At 54.5% G+C, this 20,620-nt stretch overlaps 6 protein-coding genes across 6 annotated transcripts; 4 read left to right on the forward strand and 2 right to left on the reverse strand.

Moving 5' to 3' along the window:
• Positions 1-112: 112 nt before the first annotated feature.
• Positions 113-1,505, reverse strand: J3D65DRAFT_634429 (uncharacterized protein). The gene has a single exon (XM_066801224.1). The coding sequence runs from the start codon at positions 1,222-1,224 to the stop codon at positions 298-300; it is 927 nt and encodes a 308-aa protein (XP_066652511.1). The 5' UTR covers positions 1,225-1,505; the 3' UTR covers positions 113-297.
• On the forward strand, positions 1,484-1,924 carry J3D65DRAFT_661026 (uncharacterized protein; the record flags this gene model as incomplete). Its single annotated transcript, XM_066802586.1, has 2 exons — positions 1,484-1,675; positions 1,733-1,924. Coding segments are annotated over exons 1-2 (228 nt in total), but the record flags the coding sequence as incomplete, so codon positions are not given.
• On the forward strand, positions 1,925-3,674 carry J3D65DRAFT_634431 (uncharacterized protein). The gene is made up of 2 exons (XM_066801225.1): positions 1,925-2,325; positions 2,415-3,674. Exons 1-2 carry the CDS (start codon positions 1,972-1,974, stop codon positions 3,534-3,536), a joined length of 1,476 nt encoding a protein of 491 aa, XP_066652513.1. The 5' UTR covers positions 1,925-1,971; the 3' UTR covers positions 3,537-3,674.
• Positions 3,669-8,641, reverse strand: J3D65DRAFT_576251 (P-loop containing nucleoside triphosphate hydrolase protein). Its single transcript, XM_066797664.1, has 4 exons — positions 7,780-8,641; positions 6,950-7,649; positions 5,907-6,899; positions 3,669-5,845 (listed from the first exon to the last, which is right to left on the reverse strand). The coding sequence occupies exons 1-4, from the start codon at positions 8,516-8,518 to the stop codon at positions 3,847-3,849; spliced, it is 4,431 nt and encodes a 1,476-aa protein (XP_066652514.1). The 5' UTR covers positions 8,519-8,641; the 3' UTR covers positions 3,669-3,846.
• Positions 8,642-8,774: 133 nt separating this feature from the next.
• J3D65DRAFT_634433 (translational activator) lies at positions 8,775-17,368 on the forward strand. Its single transcript, XM_066801226.1, has 6 exons — positions 8,775-8,948; positions 8,995-11,078; positions 11,133-11,814; positions 11,865-12,059; positions 12,107-15,928; positions 15,982-17,368. The coding sequence occupies exons 1-6, from the start codon at positions 8,819-8,821 to the stop codon at positions 17,103-17,105; spliced, it is 8,037 nt and encodes a 2,678-aa protein (XP_066652515.1). The 5' UTR covers positions 8,775-8,818; the 3' UTR covers positions 17,106-17,368.
• A 253-nt stretch (positions 17,369-17,621) lies between these two features.
• J3D65DRAFT_70667 (transcriptional regulator of RNA polII, SAGA, subunit-domain-containing protein) lies at positions 17,622-19,405 on the forward strand. The gene is made up of 4 exons (XM_066804098.1): positions 17,622-18,013; positions 18,071-18,345; positions 18,409-18,517; positions 18,581-19,405. The coding sequence occupies exons 1-4, from the start codon at positions 17,758-17,760 to the stop codon at positions 19,333-19,335; spliced, it is 1,395 nt and encodes a 464-aa protein (XP_066652516.1). The 5' UTR covers positions 17,622-17,757; the 3' UTR covers positions 19,336-19,405.
• The last annotated feature ends 1,215 nt before the right edge of the window (positions 19,406-20,620 follow it).

A 20,620-nucleotide genomic window follows, 5' to 3' on the forward strand; every position in this document is an offset into this window, starting at 1 on the left:
GTCTACTCAAGGGAGGGCGTTTTCTCTTCCAAGGCTACTCGTAGCGAGCTGGGCGATTCAGCCCCCAGCGCGTTTCGCAATCTGGAATTCGCATGGCCGAACCAAACCTCGACACAGCCGGGCGCCGGCTTACTAACTCGTTAACCGTTTAATTCACCCCGGACAAAGGAATCCAACTTGGTGTAACCAAGCCTCGCATCCCGTCCCTCCCGTCCCTCGCATGACGTACCTTGTCCGGACGGGCAGCCACCTGGAGCCACAGGAGCTGTCTCGACAGTCAAGCCCACCCACCCGCCTCTACGCCGTCTTTGCGGCATCAAGCACCGCCTTCGTCTTTCTGTCCCTGTTCCCGACATCAACCTTGCCATATGCTTCTCGCGCTTGCTGGCTGATTTTCTGCTCCCACTCTTCTCCAACATTGACCTGCCCAGCGTCCTGCCAACAGTCTTGCACTGTCCCACCAATGTTCTTGAAGAACCCCTCCAAGCCCCCCGCCCCGCCACCAACGTGGTAGCTCTTGAACGGGCCAGCCACAGCCCACCGCGGTCCCATGCTCGTTTCAACAATCTTGTCCATCTCTTCCACATTGACCACGCCCTCGTTCACCAGGTGCACTGCCTCTCGGAGCAGCGCAAATGCGAGCCTGTTCGCCACAAAGCCCTTGCACTCTTTCTTCAAGACGACGGGCTCCCTCTGCCGGACTCGCCAAAACGACACGGTCCTCTCCACTGTTTCGGAGCTCGTTCTCGCTCCGAGCACCACCTCGAGCAACGGCATGACATGCGGCGGGTTGTACGGATGGACCACGAGGAGTCGTGCTGCCGCCGCGTCGTCCAGGCCTGCTGCCTCGGCTTGGCTGGTCGCGGTTATGCCAGACGTGCTGCTCCAGAACAGCGCGTCTGGCCGTGCGTGCTCGACCACTTCTTTCCACACGGCAGCCTTGAATGCCAAGTTCTCCGGGCCCTGCTCCTGTATTACGTCTGCGTCGCGAATGGCCTCGCCAAGGGACCCCGAAAGGCGGATAGATGGGACAAGTCCATGGAGAGCGGGAGCAAGGTACTTGGGTAAAGTCGATTTGACGTATTCCTCGAGGTCGGGGCGCGTGTCGATGATGGTGAGTTGCGTCGGAGAAGCGAGGTGAGCCAAGTGTAAGGCCGCAAAGGACAGACCAATTGTGCCCGCGCCGACGAGGGTGATGCGACTTTCCGAGTCAGGTATTGACATGACTTTGTGCTCGGCTCTTTTTTTTTTTTTTTGACTATGTCGGCAGTGTTTATCTTCTTGAAGCTCCAGGCGTGAAAGATGAGTGATCAAGTTCCCTTTCCTGGATGGAGCTGACGCCGATTGGATGCCATCAGCCTGGGGCAAGCTACCCCTCCCACCCAATCCCGACTCGGAAACACGCTTCCTCCTCCACAATTGGCCGTGAAGCTCAGGGTTGATTAGTTTAGGGACGGGTACTACTGTCCATGACTGCGATTACCTTTAATGCTACAGCAGCTTGGTTACTTTTTCTCTCTGCTTTGCTCCTGTCTTTCCACGTGCTTTCGCCGAATCTGAACTATCTCGGCATGTCTTCCCTTATATAAACTCGACTTGCTGCACTGGATCTTTACCAGACATGCAGAAGTTTACACAATGGTGATATTCAAATCATTGAATCCAGAAATTCACGGTACGCTACAGTCTCTGCCAGCTAGCTTGAAAGTCCTCCATCTGACGTATGACACAGTCCCCAGCGACATCACTGTATGGGAATGGCTCTTTGCCTCGCCTGACTCTCCCATCTCGAAAAATCCAGAATCAGAGCTCGCCGGCTACCAAGATGCAACTACCGGCGCGCGCCTCAATTGGGCCGAGGTCAAATCCGCCTCCACGCACCTCAGCACTGCACTGGTGAGAAAATACGGTCTTCAAGCCGGCCAGACAGTGTCCATTTTCTCCCAGAACAGCATATGGTATCCCGTAGCCATGCACGCTGCTTTGAGGGTCGGCGCCATCATGTCTGGAGCCAGTCCAGCCTACAATGCTGAAGAGATGGCGTACGCCCTCAAGTTGAGCAAAGCCAGGATTCTGATGACGAGTTCCGCGAGCATTCAGGTCGCAGTCAAGGCCGCTGACGCGGCAGGGCTTGGTCGAGAGAACGTGTTTCTCGTAGAGGGGAAGGTTGACGGGTTTAAGACCGTTCAGGAGTTGATTGAAGTAGGCAAGAGCTACGGAAATGATGGCCAGGTCGAGGTGTTCAAGATTCCTCGTGGCGAGGATAACGGCACCGTTTGTGGATATTTGAGCTTCAGTTCAGGCACAACAGGATTGCCAAAAGCTGTAAGTCACCCCCGATTGCAAAGAAGAGAACTTGAAGGATGTGGAAAAGAGGGGTAGGCCCGAATCCCAGCTTACTTGACGGGTCACAGGTCATGATATCGCACCAAAACATGATCGCTCAATGCATTCAAATCGCCCAGCTCACAGATCACACCCACAAAAGAATCCTCGGCGTGCTACCATCCTTCCACATCATGGGGCTCGGACACATCCTGCACCTCCCCATCCTCACCAACGCCGAAGTGCTCTTCCTGCCAGCCTTCAGCCTGCCCGGCATGCTCGCCACCATCGCCGCGCACCGCATCAGCGAGCTGATCCTCGTGCCGCCCATCATCATCCTGCTGGCGCGCAACCCGGCGCTGCTAGCGCGCTACGACCTCTCCTGCGTCAAGACCTTCTCGTCGGGCGCCGCGCCGCTGTCGCCAGAGGTGCTGGCCCTGCTGCAGCAGCGCTTTCCCGGCTGCGGCTTTAAGCAGGGTTATGGCTTGACTGAGACGACTGGCTGTATTACTGCGCACCCGCCGCATCTGACGGATTTTGCCTACGCTCACACTGTCGGGAAGATCGTCGCCGGGACCGAGGTCAAGATCGTGCGCAGCGTCGACGACGACGACGATGACAAAGGCACCGCCACTGGAGAGCACGAAGTAGACAGCGACGACGAGGGCCTAGGCGTCGACCAGCCCGGCGAGATCTGGGCCCGCGGCCCGCAAATCACCATGGGCTACCTGGACAACGCGGCCGCAACAGCGTCGACGTTTGCCCACGGCGGGTGGCTGCGCACGGGCGACCAGGGCATCGTCGACGCACGCGGCTTCGTCACGGTGCTCGACCGCATCAAGGAGATGATCAAGGTCAAGGGCATCGCCGTGGCGCCGGCGGAGCTCGAGGACCTGCTGCTGGGCCACCCGCGCGTCGACGACGTCGCCGTCATGGCCGTGCCCGCCGCCGACGACTATACGGGCGAGCGCCCCAAGGCGTTTGTCGTCCTTGCGGCGGGCGTCGAGCCGGCGCGCGGCGTGGGTGTGGAGTTGTTGGAGTATGTGAGGCAGCGCAAGGTGAGGCATAAGCATTTGGGCGAGATTGAGTTTGTGGAGCAGATCCCTAAGAGTGCTAGTGGGAAGATTTTGAGGCGGGTTTTGAAGAATAGGCCGCAGGGTGTCAGAGGGCTTGTGGTTAAGGACACGGATACAGATAAAGCCATGCTCTAGGATGTATTTTGACTGGGTGGCAGTAGAGGCGGGCTTGGGGAATCGTCTGAACCGGAAGGCCAGGTCAATTGTTTGCTGCACAAGTACTTACATGGCTCATGAGAGTGCATGACGACAACAATGTCAACTTTTGGGAAACCTTTGCCATTTTGATTTCTCTATGTTGTGATTCCCACGTCGACAAGTCCCCGTGAGAGGACAGACATGATCTATTCTTTTAGAAGGTCGCAAAACCAAAAGGCCCACCGACAAATGTTCCAAGCGCGAAAGAACCGCCAAGCCTCGGCTTGAAAAGACGAGAGTCCAGGCTCTACACTCTCCCAACAGTGGTGCGGGCATCTCTCTCGCTTCTCTCAAACGCCTTCAAAAACAACTCCATCCACCTCCCCTCCCTCCTCGTCATCTGCCTGGCCGGATTCTTGAGCGACGCGCCGACGATTTCCTTGACGCGTAGCCGCAGCGCCTTGACGGCGAGAGCGACCTTCCAGTCCTTGACGGCAAACTTGAGCCGGCTGCCGTCGACCAAGACGACGCCGGCGTGCAGCTTGACGTCGACGTCGCCCGCGAGCAGGACCAACGGCAGGTCGTAAGCGACGTTTGTCGCGTGTGCGTTGAGGAAGCGGCTGCTGGCCTGCATGATGTGGTAGTAGGACAGGAACTTGAGATTCGTTCCCGGCGGCGGGTTCTTGTTGATCGACGTCGGTGCCAGCGACACGGACTGGTTGTTGGAAATGTTGCGCCAGCCTTTGCCGTCACGTGTCAGGATCTTGGGGTAGAATGACCACGAGATGACGCTGTTCAACAATATGTCGTTGTTGCCGTTTTGATTGGCCGCGGCGGGTATGGCGACGAAGCTGCGCTGCCGAGACGAGTTGCGGTATTTGCTGAGCGCCCTGCGCTCCTCAGGAGAGAGCGTCAGGAAGCCCGCCTCGACGAGAGAGCTCACTAGCTGGGACTTGAGATCTTCTACGTTGGCCAGGTTCTGTCTGGAAAGGAAGTTCTTCGTGCAGAACTGGAATTCAGACTGTCCGGGTGTGGTGCAAATCTTGCGCCACGTTGCGTAGGCATTGTATACCGTTAGGAGGTCAGAGTCGCCGCGGCGGAACGAGTGACGGGCAATGTCGGCCCGCTGGCGAGCACCAATTGGCGTGATGAAGGGGTCTTTCGAGGAGAGGATGGCTGCTATGGTGACCGCCACGTCGACGCAATCAAAGACGCTGGCCAAAAGGCAGAGTTTGCCTAAATTGGCATCAAGCGGAAGCTTGGCTAGTTGTCTTCCAAGGGGAGTCAGCTCCTCGCTCGATGTCAGAGCGTCCACTTCGATGAGAGCGTCAATCGCCCTTCGAATGTTCTTTGTCGACGGGGGATCCAGAGCTTGCGACAGAGTCTCTTCGATATCTCCCAACTTGCAAATTTTGACGCGCATGACCAGGTCTTGCAGGGACAGTCTGAGCATCTCTGGCGTCTGTTGTTCGGCCATGAGCTCGTCATGCCGGTACTTGGTAAACAAGTGAAAGCAGAGGCCTTCCTGGACACGGCCAGCTCTTCCTCTTCTCTGCTTGGCGTTGGCCCGTGAGATGAATGACTGGATGAGGCGAGAAAGTTGTCGTCGTTCATCATACCTCATCTCCTTGTGCGTACCGGTATCAACGACGCAAGTGATATCTGGAATGGTAATACCAGTCTCTGCAATGTTGGTGGCCAAGACAATCTTCCTGACGCCGGGGGGCGGAACCAGGAACGCCGCCTGCTGGTCCTCGCTGGCGATGGTTGAGTGCAGTGGATATATCAGCCAGTTTTTGCTAAAAGCATCTGATCCAAGGAGCATGTCGTTGAGCTGTCGGATCTCTGCAATACCCGGCAAAAAGACCAATATCGCGTTGCTGAAGCGGCTGTAGCCGGGGTCTGAAGCGACTCTCTCTATAAGGCTGAGAATCAGTTCGTAGTTGATCCTGTACTCGTCATACTCCTTCAGTGCATTGCGGGTCGCGTTGCTGTAGCCCTGCAGATTCGTATTCTTGAGGCCTGATGATCTACCTTCCGCAGAGTCCTCGTCATCATCATCTGCTTCTTGTTCAACGACTGTCTTTTTCTGTGCCTTGGCATCGTAGTGCGTCATTTCAATAGCATCTTCCAAGAACTTCGTTTGGACAGGGAAAGTTCGACCGGGCACAGTAAGGATTGGAGCGTTGTCGAGGTATCTAGAGAAACGATCTGCATCTACCGTTGCAGACATCAAGATGACCTTCAAATCCGGCCGACGTACCAACAGGGCGCGGAGGATGATGAGTAGGAAATCTGTATCGATACTTCGAATTGTCAGCTCTGCAACGCAAAATCGACACAGTGGGCGAAATGCCATAGACTTACTTTCTCTCGTGGACTTCGTCAATTACCAAATGGGTAATATCTTCCAGTCCCTTCAATGACTCTAGCATGCGGAGCACGATTCCAACAGTTGCGAAAACCAAACGGGTTGATGCCGCAATGTGCGACTCGAGGCGGATGGCGTATCCGACCAATGATCGTGCTGTGCCAACTGCATTCTTGTCCTCACCCAGCTCTTCACTCACGCGCTGAGCAAGAGAAATGGCTGAAATACGGCGGGGTTCCGTGCAGTAAATCTTGCAGGGTCTACCACTTGCAAGCTCGTTTTCCAGAATGAAGGCTGGGAGCTGAGTGCTTTTGCCACAACCAGTCTCACCGCAGAGAATGAGGACTTGGTTTTTCTCAATCGCGGACAAAACATCCTGCTTGAATCTGGCCATTGGCAACTGTTCTCTGGCTTGCAGCATATGTTGATATTTAGGGGTGGATGACTTCTGCCACCACAACTCTTGTAGCTTCTCGGAAATCCCTTGGGAATCGCCTTGCTGTCGCACGGGCAGGTCGATATTCGAGCTTTCCTCATGCGCAGCTTTGCCGCGTTTTTTGAAGCCATTCGTCAGAACCACACCATCTTCGTCCTCGCGTTCGACTTGCTCTTGAATGATCTGGCGCAGATCTTTGATGGTTTCGCGGTCTTTTTCAGCGGCCATGTCTTTCTGCGTCTCTGCGTACTCCTGCCATAAGTCCCGCCATACTGACGGCAACCTCATGTAAACCTTCTCTTCCTTTGCCGACGTGGAGAATATCAAAAACATGGCTGCCACTGAGATGTATGCTTCGCTTTGCTGGGTACCTGGCGTTGCAATGTCTTTCATCGTAAAAGTCATGGACCTTGGGCTGATGTTGGACTCGATCATGGGAAGAGCAGAACAATCGATGTGGTCTTGGTCCTTGGTCCATATTATCTTTACTGAGTGACGGCTGGAATAAGTTGTTGGAGAAACATGTTTGTATGTAAGCCGAACTCCAGAATCCCTACGCAACAGTCAGTGACAGAGTAGTAATGTGGAGCAGCCCCGACATACCTAGCCCGGCAGGCTTCCTCAAGCACACGTCGCGGGTTCATGCCAACGGCTTTGCCAAAGTCGCGAACGGTCACGTTGGCCGAGTCGGTTACCCCAGAAGAACCACCTTGTTGGCCCTCTCCAGGTTCAGCAGCGAACATTCCTCCAAGGAGACCATCATCTTCGTCTGGGTTTTGCAAAAGAGCATCTCCAGCCATGGCCGCAGCTTCTTGCATGATGTCGTCGACCGCACCTGCGCCAGTAGACTCAGGCTCGTGAATCTCCTTGGGCTGCTCCTCTGACTTTTTGTTCCGCGATCTTGATGGGGCCAGCTGAGCGAGGTCTACTCTCTTGGAGGCCCATTGTTCATCAGCAGCTCTTGAATCGAAGAGAATATCTGACTCAATCTGTTGCAGCTTCCTCTGTAATTTTTGGGCGCCCTGTGACGCAGGTGCAGTCTTTTGAGGTCCTTTTGACTTTTTGGATTTTGGTTTTGAATTTGAAGCTGGCGCTAGCTCAGGGTCGACTTGGAAAAGACGGGTTTTGACGTCGAGGTAAGTAGACAATAACTGGTCCGGCTCCATATCGCTGTCAAGATCGCTAACGTCAAAATCTTCTTGCTTTGAAGGCTCATTTTGTTTGGCTGCACTTGCCGCCTGCTTTTTCTTAGGAGTCCCAGAAGTTATTTCTGACGCCGGGGTGTCTGAACGCTTCGGTGAGCCTGTGGGAGTTGAGTCAGTCATCCGTGGCCTGCGAGATTCCGTGTTGGACACAAGCGGCTCCTCGTTTTCGTTTTCGCTCACAACTGAAGCCAATCTCAACAACAAGAATGAGCTTGTGAAAGGACTTACTTGATCTTGAAGAGCCACTGCTTTCGTTCGAGGCCAAGGTTGTTGGGGTTTCCCATGGTGGAAGCTCCTCATGAGAGCAATTGGCTGCAAGCCAATCTAGGCACTCTTGGAGACCCCATACCTGATTGCTCGCGTCCAAAGGTGGTGGATTCTGGCAGATCAAGACAAGCATGGAGCGGACCCTGTCTTTGGAAAAGCCCATGTCCGCAAGGGTCTGAGCCAAGGTCCATAGCCGCACCATGGCGTCTTCTTCGGACAAATTGCGAATGGAGAATTTGTGCTCTGGGGACGAGTATTCTTCGTTGATTTCCTCTTTAGCAAGATCCAAGATCTGAAGCATCAAATCCTCGGGCAACCATTCTCTGGTCGCCAAGTACTGTGCCTGAGATCTTACTAGACGGCGATCTGTCTGGATTCTTGTCAAATTGCGAGATGATTCTCGCCGCACCTTTTGGGCATGCTTTTCCACGAGCATCTGCAATTCATTGCGCTCAAGCTGCTGCTCCAGCTCTTCCGGGGTCATTTGGTGGAGCTCTTTCGGCGCAGGAGCCACACCCGCCGGCGAGGCCGTCCCATCAGCAGGAGTGGCAGATGACGGAGCGGTATTTGGAGTGGCCGTTCCAGACATGTCTGACGACTCAAGCTCAAGCTTCTTGTCGATTTTTGGCTTGCTGGCAATGGATGTTGTGGCGACAGCGCGAGCATTGGCCGCGGGCTTCTTCTTCTTCTTGGGCGCCATTTTCAAAACACGAAACAAAAGAGCGTGGGAGCGTGAGAATGAAGCCTGTCCAAAAAGGTAGCAAACGGGCGCAACAAGAGAGGAAGAGAGTGAGGGTTTGTAGATGTTGAAAGTTGATGGTTTGCCGGTTGATGGGATGCCCAGTTTGGACGCATGGATCATCATACGTCAGAAGGGCAAAGTCGTTGCCGGTGCTTGGCACATCCTCAACTTCAGTTGCGGAAACCTTCCGGCGGGTCACGCTCTCTCCAACAGCGCCCTCGTCGCTGCGCAATCCTCTCTCCCCGTGTGTTTCTAGTCATGGCGGAGGTCAAGACCAATGGCGTCCCAGGTCTTGACCTGCTCGAATTGCGCCGCGAAATTCTCTCCAGCTCTACCAAGCGCAGAATATCGAAGCTACGCGCTGTCGAGCACCAACTGCGCGAAAATGGTCTGACGCACCGAACACCCCACAAGCTTTGCTAACATTGCCACAGCTGTCTCTCCGTCTGACGCCAAGAGCATTCTCCTGATTCTCTTCGACACGTATCCGCTCTACGTAGATCGCCCATCTCGCACAGCAGTCCACCAAGTCATACGAGCAGTTACCGCATGCTCTCTGTCGGACGAATTGACGCCCGGAGTAGTCAAATTCCTCCAAGCCGAGGCCACAAAGACCAGTGTTGCCGCCACAAACTTGTTCAGCCTTTCAGAATGGGCCTCTGTGCTCCTGCAAGAATTTGGAAGCAAAGAGGAGCAATGGAGGAAATGGGGAGTTCAAGTCATAACAGCCGATGCTGCTATCTTGGAGACATGTTTGGGCTCAGCCCAGAAGGAAGGACTCAAACATTCGGCATTGGTCGTCACACGCCGTGCCCTTCGCCGGGTGTTCAAAAATGAGGCCATCGCAAGCGAGGCAGTTGAGAGTTGCATCAAATCGCTTACCACCAAGGGACCCTCACCAACTGCCAGGAACACCATATTCTTGGGAATCTTGGCAGGTGTCTGCTCTCGGCTCCCCAAGATCCAACCTCTTATGGCAGAGAAAAAGAAGGCTTACTTCGAATTCTACGTCCGGGAAATCATTGGGTCTCGCGCCGTTCTTCCAAGGCACATCACCAACGGCCTTTATGACTTTTTCGTTGCGTTTACCACGGAAGAGGATTTGAAGAATGAGGTTGTTCCCTCGGTCGAGAAGGCCCTGCTGCGTTCGCCTGAGGTTGTGCTCAACGACCTACTGCAACCCATGCTCCGGTCTCTTCCCCAGACGATCGACTTCTCGGAGATACTTCAGACCAAGCTTTTGAAGCCGTTGCTTTCGAGCATCAAATCGACAAATGCCACTGTCCGGGTCGGAGCCTTGTCTGCCTTTGAGTCTCTTCTGGCGCAATCCTCCAACGACGAGTTGCTCAGCAAGGTCTCCGACGAAGTTGTCAACCCTCTGAAGCAAAATAAAGTCACTGTGGCGGAGCAAAAGGCCATCCACGCGCAAATTCTCAGCGCCATCAAACCCTCTGAGGGCGTCTCTAAAAAGATTGTTGCTGGCCTTGCCCCGGTTGCGCTCAAAGAACCCAACGAGGCCGCTCTCGCCGCAGAGACGACAGCGATGGGCAAACACTTTGGTTTCATTCTCAGCACGGATTCTCCGGCGGAAGCGGTCGTCACCGATTCATTTGTGAAGGGTTTGGGCGACAAACGGCCGTCGGTGCGCAGAGTCTGGGCCCTTCGCGCAGCAGAAATTTTGTGGGAGCTTCCTGAAGACCGCATGCAAGAACCCACAGTTGTGTCATTTATCCAAGTTATCTTGCAGAAGCTTGTTGATACTTGGCAGGAAGTTGCAGCAAACCCTGTCGCAGCAGTGCAAAGTGGCTTGGTTACTGTAGCGTACATTACAACTGCATTCGGTCTTTCTCGGTGGAGTAAAATCGAAGATGAGAAGATAGCCTCCCTACTCAAGAAGACCTCCATTTCGCGGACTGCTTTGGTTGCCGAGCCCAAACCCTCTTTCCTCCTCAACCACAGGGTCTACTCAAAACTCATCGCTGAGGAGGATCTAGCGTGGGGTCTTCGTGCTTTAGCTTCCGTGATACCTACCATTGCCGAATCCAGCGAAAACGTATCTGTAGAGGAGGGCTGGTCTCAGGCCTTCATCTACTTCGTCTCAGCTGGAGGGATTGCGCCCCGCGTGCGACAAGAAGCGATCCGCACGCTTTCCAAGGCCTATGCGCGCTACCCTAGCCGCATCGCTCCGATCATCATCCACGGCCTGTGGCTTTGGCGACGCAACGTTGAGGCGAACGAAAAAGACACTGCTGCAACTTCCGCAAAGACCGGGAACAATGAGCTTTCTCTGGCACTTCGCGCAATCTGTTTGACGCCCGACGAGCGCCAGACCTTCGGAGCGACCATCGACGAGGCCAGTCTTCAATCGCAGCTTGTGAAGCTGTTGGTGCTGGCCAGGCCGCAGTTGATTCCGCGCACCTCTTGGATTGATCTGTGCCTCAAAACTGGCGTTGATCCCGGTGAATTGACAAGGAAAGAGCTCGACAGCTGTATTGAAGCAATCATCGAGGCCACAAAGGTATTTCAATCTCCAAAGTGTGAGAGCACACACAAAGTACTGATGCGACTGCAGGGAACATCGGCAACTCATACACCTGCGGTGAGAGAAGCGGCGTATGCTGCTGCTGCGGACTTGGCGTTTGTTGCTCCTGATGTAGCCATTCCTCGACTGGTGGAGCAGATCAGACATGATCTTGATCCAAAACAACTGGAGGGTATCGGCCCCGAAGAAGCTGCTATTTTCCGCACCCCAGAAGGTCAGGCTTTTGTTGACGTGCTCGCCAAAAAGGGCCAAAACCAAGCGCCCACCAAAGGTAGCAAGGACTATGATACCTGGAAATGGGAACAAGAACTCCGCGATCAGCTTGCTCAGAAAAAAGGATCACAGAAGAAGCTTACCAAAGAAGAGCAGGAGAAGGTCAATGCCCAACTGGCCAAGGAGTCCGAGATTCGCAAAACAGTTGCTGGCATCGAGGCCTCGCTGCGTCGCGGCGTTGGCATAATCCAAGCGCTCGCAACTGGGCCTCCAACTGAAGCCAACTTGTGGCTGGGTTCGGCGATCGATGCCCTCCTGGAAGCTATTGATGCCGGCGCTGGTCTCGTGATTGCGGATGCTTCCACCTCCGCCTACATTGCTTGTGCAGAACGCATTTCGCCGAGGCTCGGCTTAAACAGGCCATTCTTTGGTGTTGCTCTACTGCGCGCAAAGGGCGTGCCTTTCCTACCTCCGGGTCTAGAGGACGAGCCATTAGGAGGTGAGCACTGACGACAGTCCAACTTCTTGAACAGCGCTAATGTTGACCAGATTCTGTCACGAGGTTGTTGTACCGCCTCAGATTTTTGAGCGAGCAAAGGCCACTCGACAGCGTTTCGTTGACTTACATCTTGCCGCTCATCTTCGCAGTGCTCGAAAGTGGATCCATCGACAAGTCGAAAGAGGAAGAGGCTGACGAGCAGATCCTCTTGGCCTTGGAGTTCCTCTCCTTCCACACCGACTCTTGTATGTACAGCTTGTTTGATTGCCATGTCAGAGCTAACAGAATTAAGGCACTGAAAAGTCCCTGCCGCGAGCAAAACTGCTTTCAACATTGATCGCCGCCATGCAAAGGTTCACCCAGCACTTCAAGATTATCAAGGACTGCCTCATGGATCTGTGCAGAGGCATTGGCTCTAATCTCACTGAAAAAGAGATTTCGGCTCTTGTCAAAGGCGCCATCGTTCCGCAAGTGTCCGTCAGAACTTCTGTGCTGCAGACAATTGACGAAGAAGTTGATCTGATCGACATTGACTTCTCCGAGGAGATTTGGCTGGCCAGCCATGACGAGGTGCAAGAAAATGTCGAGCTCGCCCAAAGCATCTGGGTTGAAAATGGCCTCGAACTGGCTCCTGACGCCGCCTTTAGGATGTTGCCATACCTTGATTCCAAGGACAGGCAATTGCGAAGGGCCGCGGCAAGGTCGGTGGCAGAGTGCATCGCGATTCAAAAGGACAACTTCCACAAGATCATCGAACGTCTTAATGAAGAATACAAGGAAAAGGCGAAGCCTAGGGTTCCCGAAAGAGACGAGTACGGCATGCCTAGGAAGGTGGACCTCGCCGACCCTTGGGAGGTGCGGAACGGTATCGCAATGACATTCCGCGAGCTTGCAGCCCACTTCCAAGCGGAAGACTTGGTGCCCTTTGTCAGCTTCATGATCCAGGAAGGCCCTCTCGGAGACCGCAGTGCGCCTGTCCGTGACGAAATGGTCGAAGCCTCGGTTGCAATCATTTCCAGTCGCGGTCAACTGAAGGTGGAAGAACTGATGGAGCTTTTCGAACGAGCGCTCGAGGCGCCCGACGAAGGAAACGAAACTTCGGACAAGGTCAACGAGGCCGTCATCATTCTGTACGGAGCACTGGCCCGCCATTTGCCCGCCGGTGATGCGCGTGTTCCTAAGGTGGTGCAGCGGTTGCTCCAAACTCTCAGCACGCCTTCCGAGACGGTCCAGTATGCTGTCGCCGAATGTTTACCACCATTGGTGCGTGCTTCCAACGACAAAATCGCCGATTATCTGCAGCATGTCATGGATGAGTTGCTCAACTCCAAGAAGTATGCTAGCCGTAGAGGAGCTGCATACGGCTTGGCTGGAATCGTCAGCGGCAAAGGCCTCGTGCTCCTGCATGAGAAGCGTATTCTCTCTACACTCAAGGCTGCCGCAGAGAACAAGAAGGATGCGAACCAAAGACAGGGCGCATTCCTGGCATACGAGCTTCTGTCGCTTGTCCTTGGCCGCATTTTCGAGCCCTACGTCATCCAGGTCGTTCCTCAATTGTTGGCCGGCTTTGGCGACAGCAGCGCCGACGTTAGAGAAGCATGCTTGGATGCCGCAAAGGTTTGCTTCGGAAACTTGACCTCTTTCGGTGTCAAGCAAGTTCTTCCCACGCTTTTGGAGGGACTCGAAGACCAGCAATGGCGTAGCAAGAAGGGTGCCTGTGATTCCCTGGGTGCAATGGCCTACCTGGCTCCCCAGCAACTGGCCTTGAGCCTGCCAGAAATCATTCCACCTCTTACCACTGTTTTGAACGACAGTCACAAGGAAGTCCGGGCATCTGCGAAGCGCAGCTTGCAGCGCTTTGGTGAAGTCATCAGCAACCCTGAGGTCAGAAGTGTGGTCGACATTCTCCTCAAGGCTCTCAGTGATCCTACCAAGTACACTGACGAGGCTCTTGACTCTCTCATCAAGATTAACTTTGTACACTACCTCGATGCTCCATCACTGGCTCTGGTGGTGCGCATCTTGGAGCGTGGTCTAAGTGACAGATCCAACACCAAGCGCAAGGCTGCCCAAATTATCGGTAGCTTGGCCCACCTTACCGAACGCAAAGACCTCATTGCACACCTGCCAATCCTCGTTGCTGGTCTACGGACGGCCATCGTCGACCCTGTGCCCACGACTCGCGCTACGGCCTCCAAAGCCCTGGGTTCGACCGTCGAGAAGCTCGGAGAAGACGCTCTTCCCGATCTCATTCCAAGCCTCATGGCCACCCTCAAGTCCGATACGGGTGCAGGCGACAGGCTTGGATCTGCTCAAGCACTTTCCGAAGTTTTGGCTGGTCTCGGAACCAGCCGTCTCGAGGAGACTTTGCCGACTATTCTTCAAAACGTCACCAGCTCCAAGGCTTCCGTCCGCGAAGGGTTCATGTCTCTCTTCATCTTCTTGCCGGCTTGTTTCGGAAACAGCTTCGCCAACTACTTGCAAAAGATCATCCCTCCGATCCTTGCTGGTTTGGCGGACGAGGTCGATTCTATCCGTGAGACTGCTCTCCGCGCTGGTCGGTTGTTGGTCAAGAACTTTGCTACTCGCTCTATCGATCTCCTCCTGCCCGAGCTTGAGCGTGGTCTTGCTGATGACAGCTACCGGATCCGTCTCAGCTCCGTGGAGTTGGTTGGCGACTTGCTTTTCAACCTTACCGGTATCAGTGGCAAGGAGCAGGACGAAGACGAAGACGTTGCCAGGGAGGCGGGCCAGTCGCTCCTCGAGGTGCTCGGAGAAGAGAGGCGCAACAGGGTCCTCTCGTCCTTGTATATTTGCCGCTGCGATACCTCTGGCCTTGTCCGGACGGCTGCCGTCAACGTGTGGAAGGCATTGGTGGCCTCTCCTCGTACGCTCCGCGAGCTTGTCCCTACCCTTACCCAGCTTCTCATCCGTCGCTTGGCAAGCTCCAACATGGAGCACAAGGTTATTGCTGGCAACGCACTCGGAGAGCTTATTCGCAAGGCTGGCGAAGGCGTTCTTGCAACATTGCTTCCTACGCTCGAAGAAGGTCTTCACACATCCACCGATTCAGACGCCAAACAAGGCATTTGCATTGCCCTGCGCGAACTCATCGCCTCGGCAGCGCCCGAGTCCCTCGAAGGCTACGAAAAGACTCTCATTTCCGTCGTGCGGACCGCGCTTGTCGACTCGGATGCCGAAGTCCGTGAAGCTGCCGCCGAGGCATTCGACGAATTGCAACGCATCTTGGGCAAGAAGGCGGTTGATCAGGTCCTGCCCTTCCTTCTCAACCTGCTTCGTTCTGAAGATGAAGCTCAGAATGCCCTGTCGGCGTTGCTCACGCTGCTCACCGAACAGACGAGATCCAACATCATTCTTCCCAACTTGCTCCCGACTCTCATCACTTCTCCAATGTCTGCCTTCAATGCACGCGCTGTTGCTTCTCTTGCTGAAGTGGCCAGCTCGGCAATGTCACGCAAACTTCCTCAGATTCTCAACGCTCTCATGGACAACATTGTCTCTTGCAAAGATGATGGTCTTCGCCAGGAGCTGCAGACGTCTTTCGACACTGTGTTGGTGTCTGTGGATGAGAGCGATGGTCTCAACACCGCCATGAGTGCTATGCTGGTGCTGGCGAAACATGACGATCACAAGAGACGGAGCGAAGCCGATCTACGTCTGGCCAAGTTCTTCTCCGCTGCCGACCTTGACATGTCGCGCTACTACCCCGATCTCATCCGCGTGCTTCTTGTATCGTTCGGTGATACTGACCAAGATGTGGTCAAGGCTGCTCATGCTGCGCTGACTGCCTTGACTTCCCGTCTCAAGAAGGAAGAGATGGAAGCTCTGGTCATTTCGACCCGCCAAGTGCTCCAACAGGCTGGTGTTGCTGGCTCAAATCTGCCAGGATTCAACTTGCCAAAGGGAATCAACGCTGTGCTGCCCATATTCTTGCAGGGTCTGATGAATGGCACTCCTGAACAGCGGACACAGGCTGCCCTGGCCATTTCCGACATCATCGATCGGACAAGTGCGGAGAGTCTGCGTCCGAGTGTCACGCAGATTACTGGTCCTCTGATTCGTGTCGTCTCGGAGCGCTCAGTTGACGTCAAGGGTAAGCCAATTTTGCTCGAGTATTTTTGGCCAAAAGCTAACACATCATTTCAGCTGCCATTTTGTTTACGCTCAACAACTTGCTCGAGAAAATTCCCACTTTCCTCAAGCCCTTCCTTCCGCAGCTGCAGAGGACTTTCGCAAAGTCCTTGGCCGATACCTCGAGCGAGGTTCTCCGTATTCGCGCTGCCAAGGCTTTGGGAACGCTCATTACGCTCACTCCACGTATCGATCCCTTGATTGCCGAACTCGTGACGGGTTCGAAGACCGCGGACCACGGGGTCAGAACCGCAATGCTCAAGGCTTTGTTCGAGGTTGTCAGCAAGGCAGGTGCCAACATGAACGAAGCATCTCGAACCTCGATTTTGGGTTTGATAGATGCCGATATCGACGAGTCGGATGACGCCATGTCAATTCAAAACGCGCGTCTTCTGGGAGCATTGATTAGGAATCTGCCCACTGAGACTGCCAGCGCTCTCATCAAGAACCGCGTCCTCACAACGTCTTACGGCAAATCATCAGTCCTGGCTCTCAATGCAATCTTGCTCGAGTCTCCCGAGACGCTTACCAAGGAGCACAGCGAGGAGACTGTTGCCGTCATTGCAAACGGTATCACGAATCCCACTGCAATGGTCGCAGATAATTGCGTTTTGGCCGCTGGCAAGTATCTACTCACTGAGTCTGCCAACAAGTCCTTCGACGTGACAAAACCAATCTTCGAGAGCCTTGCCCAGGTCATTCCACCTGGCCACTCGTCTGACACACGCCGTCTCGCCCTGGTCGTCATTCGGACAATCTCACGACACCAAAATGAGCTGGTGCGGCCGCATCTGGCACTGCTCGCCCAGCCAATCTTTGCCAGCGTCAGGGACATGGTTATTCCCGTCAAGCTTGCGGCAGAGGCTGCCTTCCTGGCGGTGTTCGATGTCGTACTCGAGGAGAGCGCAGTATTTGAGAAGTACATGGCTGGACCTGGTGCCAGCTTGGCTCCTGGACCGAAGAGGAGCATGCAGGATTACTTCAAGAGGGTTGCCATTCGGTTGGCCGGCCAGGCACGGGAGCGTAAGGAGGCGGAAGGCGGACAAGGTGGTCTAGGTTTGAGTAGCGATGAAGTGGAAGATGAGAGAGAAGTGTGGAGTGTGGGTAAGGTGGAGCTGGAGGGGGCTAGTTTCGAGTAGTGGGTAGTCCTGGTAGGTAACACAACAAAAAGTAGGCGAGTAGATCGATGCATAGGCTGGAAGCGTGAGAGCTTCCTTCGGATAGAACACATACTCGAGCACTCGCGCTCTGACTCGAGGAAACTGATAATCGTGAGCCACAACTTCCATCACTAAGCTTCGGCGGTAGTGGTAACTTTGGTCGGCAAATGTTGGTTGCTTGTCGGTGGCAGCCCCAACATGAATCACAAGGCAACTACCTAGCCATTTGTTTAAAGTTCCATCGCACTTCAACTTTTGCAGTTGCGAATATCTGCTACAAGAGCATATACAGTTGGTGTGTTGCTCGAAGTGACTTGATTACTGGGGTGTGGTTTTCCTCTGGTGGGCAAGCACTTTAGTTCCGCCTCCAGCCCAATCCGTCATCACCTCCGTCCGACCTCTACCCGCGAGACTGCGCATCGTCCTCACAACGCGCATCCATCAGATTCCATCTCTAAACCATCGGACTCTTGCCTGAACTGACTGGCGCTGGCTTCTTCCATACTCGCGCCCCCTCGTAAGAGGGCACAGAAGGCCAGATTGCGGATGCGCGTCTCCCAGCACCGCTCCGCCCCTCTACAACCGCCCATCACGCGCACCGATCCCACCCGCCGTGGCCCCCTCTATCATCATGGCGAGCATGACGCGCTCAGAGTCCATCGCGGAGCCATCTTCTACACCGACCATAACACCAAAGACGCTGCAAGTCAATGGCACTGGTAGCACAACTACCCCGGCGCTGCAGAAGCCCGTTGCGGCGGGGACTGGACCTCCCGCGAGGACCTCCGCGCCCCGAGTCGAAATCGAACCACTGTACACCGCGCTGAAGTCGCAAATTGGCGAACATTGGGCAACATACAAGGAGGCTATTAGCGTGTTTATTCTGGGTACGCGATGGACAATCATTGGTGACCGCGTTTCGTGCTAACTTGGGCATTCTCCAGGGCGTCTCAACCAAGCCGAGCTCTCACGACGGATAGATTGGCTCATTGCCAATGACCCCAGCCGTGAGCATTTACATAATCAGCTTGTCGCCGCCATCTATGCGAACACACAACGAGACCCCCCCGAGCCTGGCGTTGCAAGCTGGGTTTCTGCGAATGACAAGCCAAGCGCTGCAAGCAAGCCCAGTAGCGGCGATGCGGCTGAATTGAGGTTGAAGACTGAGGTCAAGGAATTACCGGGCAGAGAAAGGAAGCGATTAAAAGCAATACCGGAGGTGAGAATACACAATCAGAGAGGGCAGCAGGTCTGCGCGAAGCACGCTAACATGCGGCATCAGTCGGATCCCGTGGACTACTTCGCTAGAGAGCTCCAGGAATACCACGAGGCAAAGCATATCACCATACCAGACACAGGCCCAGCTTCTGCGGCTGGATTTAGTAAGACCAGTACGTCAATCCGCCACTTTTGCCACAACACCAGATGCTAACCACAATGCTTGGCCGTCGTAGATTGGGACCTAGAGATTCGCAAGCGCTACGCGCAGCCGTTATGCACCGAGACATTTGAATTTCCCGACACGAGCACAATAGACGCGCGTATGACGCCAATATGCTACGAAGAAGGCATTGCTTCAGGCGCGGCTTCAGAATGCGCTTCTTTCATGAACCAGGCGACCGAAATCTTCATCAAAGAAGTACTGTCCAACATCCTAGGCCGCGTGCGCAGCAACGGCGAAGATTACATCAAAACGGCATCCTACAAGAAGCAGCTCCAGCGCGAAGAAGAGCTGTCGCTGAACAACGAAGTACAACGCAATGCGGCGGGTCTATTGCCGGTCGAAGTGGAAGAGTCACGTCGCCGCAAGCCCATAAGTCTCGGGGACCTGCGCGTTGCGCTCGAACTTGGCGACAGTTATCTGGGACAAGTACCGCTCATCTGTGCCGGCATCCTCAACGCGCGCTACGACACAGACGGCTACGACGAAATGGAAATTGACGAGCCGATACTCCTCAACCAAAATCAGAAGCTGGTACCTGGCCCGCGACTCAACGGCAGTATACATGGCGCTGGTCCGAGTGCAGGCACTGGGCCTGCAGCAGCCGTCGGCCCGGCGCTAAATGGCATCAACGGCACTGCACCTGTTCCAAACGGCGTACACCACGAAGACGAAATAATGAGCGATGACCTTGGATGGCAGGGAACTGCGTCAAAAGAGCGGGAGGTGGTGTATTCGACGCTGGACGACATCTTGACAGGCCAGTGAGAGCGATACTTGCTCTTCCAGCTGGTCTGCAGTCCCTCTCAGCCATTCAGCCTGTCTTCTTTCCTATTTCTATGCCACGCTCCATTTGCCCTTCCTGCCTCATTGCTTTCATGTCTTCAAATGGCGCTTTCATCTGTCATCATAGGCATTTGCGGCGTCTCGGGCGTATGGCGCGGATCTGGAAGCATTGAGGAACAGCAGCACGGAACAAAAGAAGGAAGTTGCAAGCCTTCAGACTCGGAATCCTCCCCTCCCCTTCTGTTCCCGTCTTATTTTTGGCATGCTGTCGGTGTTTATTCTCATTTGTTTTCTCTTCTGGTCCCTTTACTGCATCGTCACGGCGTTTGGGAGAGCCACCCACGGCATGCGAAGACATGGGCCTACCAGGAAACTTGGGCGGCTGTTTTTCGCAGCAGGCGGGCAGACGGGTCTGCCTGACTGCTTGCTCACAGCTGCGGAATGATGCGAGATGGCGTCTCGGGGCGTTTATAAAGTCGTGGATTCTCGGCTCTGACAAGGTTGGCCTCCTTTGCGAGCAACGGTGCTGAAGCACTGCTGGCATATCAGATGAGGAGCATGTCGTCGGTGCCGGAAAGGTACAGTTGGTGCATCTTCACGTCATCACATGGCAAGGCATGGCAAGGCAAGGCATGGCACGGAAGGCAGGAAAGAAAAGGGAAACGGATTGAGCAAGCAGCATTTCATTTGCAGAGCGGGGCGGGCACGGAAAGGCGGCTTTCCCAGCCTTTTCCCGTCGAAGTTCACTGCTTCGTCGCCATCTGCCCCAGTTTCCCTGTTCTTGATGTCGCAGCTCGCACTATTCGGGTACAAGAAAAGGAGACTGTACGTCTCGTTTGTTGGCGGGGTCCGGGTGGATTGGTGGATTGGTTGGTCGGCTGGGTTTGTTGGTGCGGCGCTTGTCTGATACCCATGGCTTTTTTTTTTTTTTTTTCCTCCCTGTGTTTTCCTTTTTAAAGTTCTGAATATACATCCTGACTCTACATCTTGTGCTCTTTCAATCTCGTCGTCTTGTTGTGAGGCATCTTCTCATGATCTGGGTGGGCATTTTCGCTTCATAATCGCCAGCGGCTGTAACTAGGCGGACTTCTTTTCGTTTGGTATGTGGCTTCGCGAGCTGTTCTCGCTTTTTCCCTTCATTCGGGGGTTGTCTGTTTCTCAGCTCTAGCCGGCCGTGGCACGCGAAAAGGGCGACATGGCCTTGCTCTTGGCGGCTGTTGATATCAAAACCAAAATCCTTGCCCGAAGACACAAAACGGCAAAACGG

The sequence above is a fragment of the Phyllosticta citribraziliensis genome (genome assembly GCF_038025025.1).
Source record: "Phyllosticta citribraziliensis strain CPC 17464 chromosome Unknown J3D65scaffold_10, whole genome shotgun sequence".
Lineage (NCBI taxonomy): Eukaryota > Fungi > Ascomycota > Dothideomycetes > Botryosphaeriales > Phyllostictaceae > Phyllosticta > Phyllosticta citribraziliensis.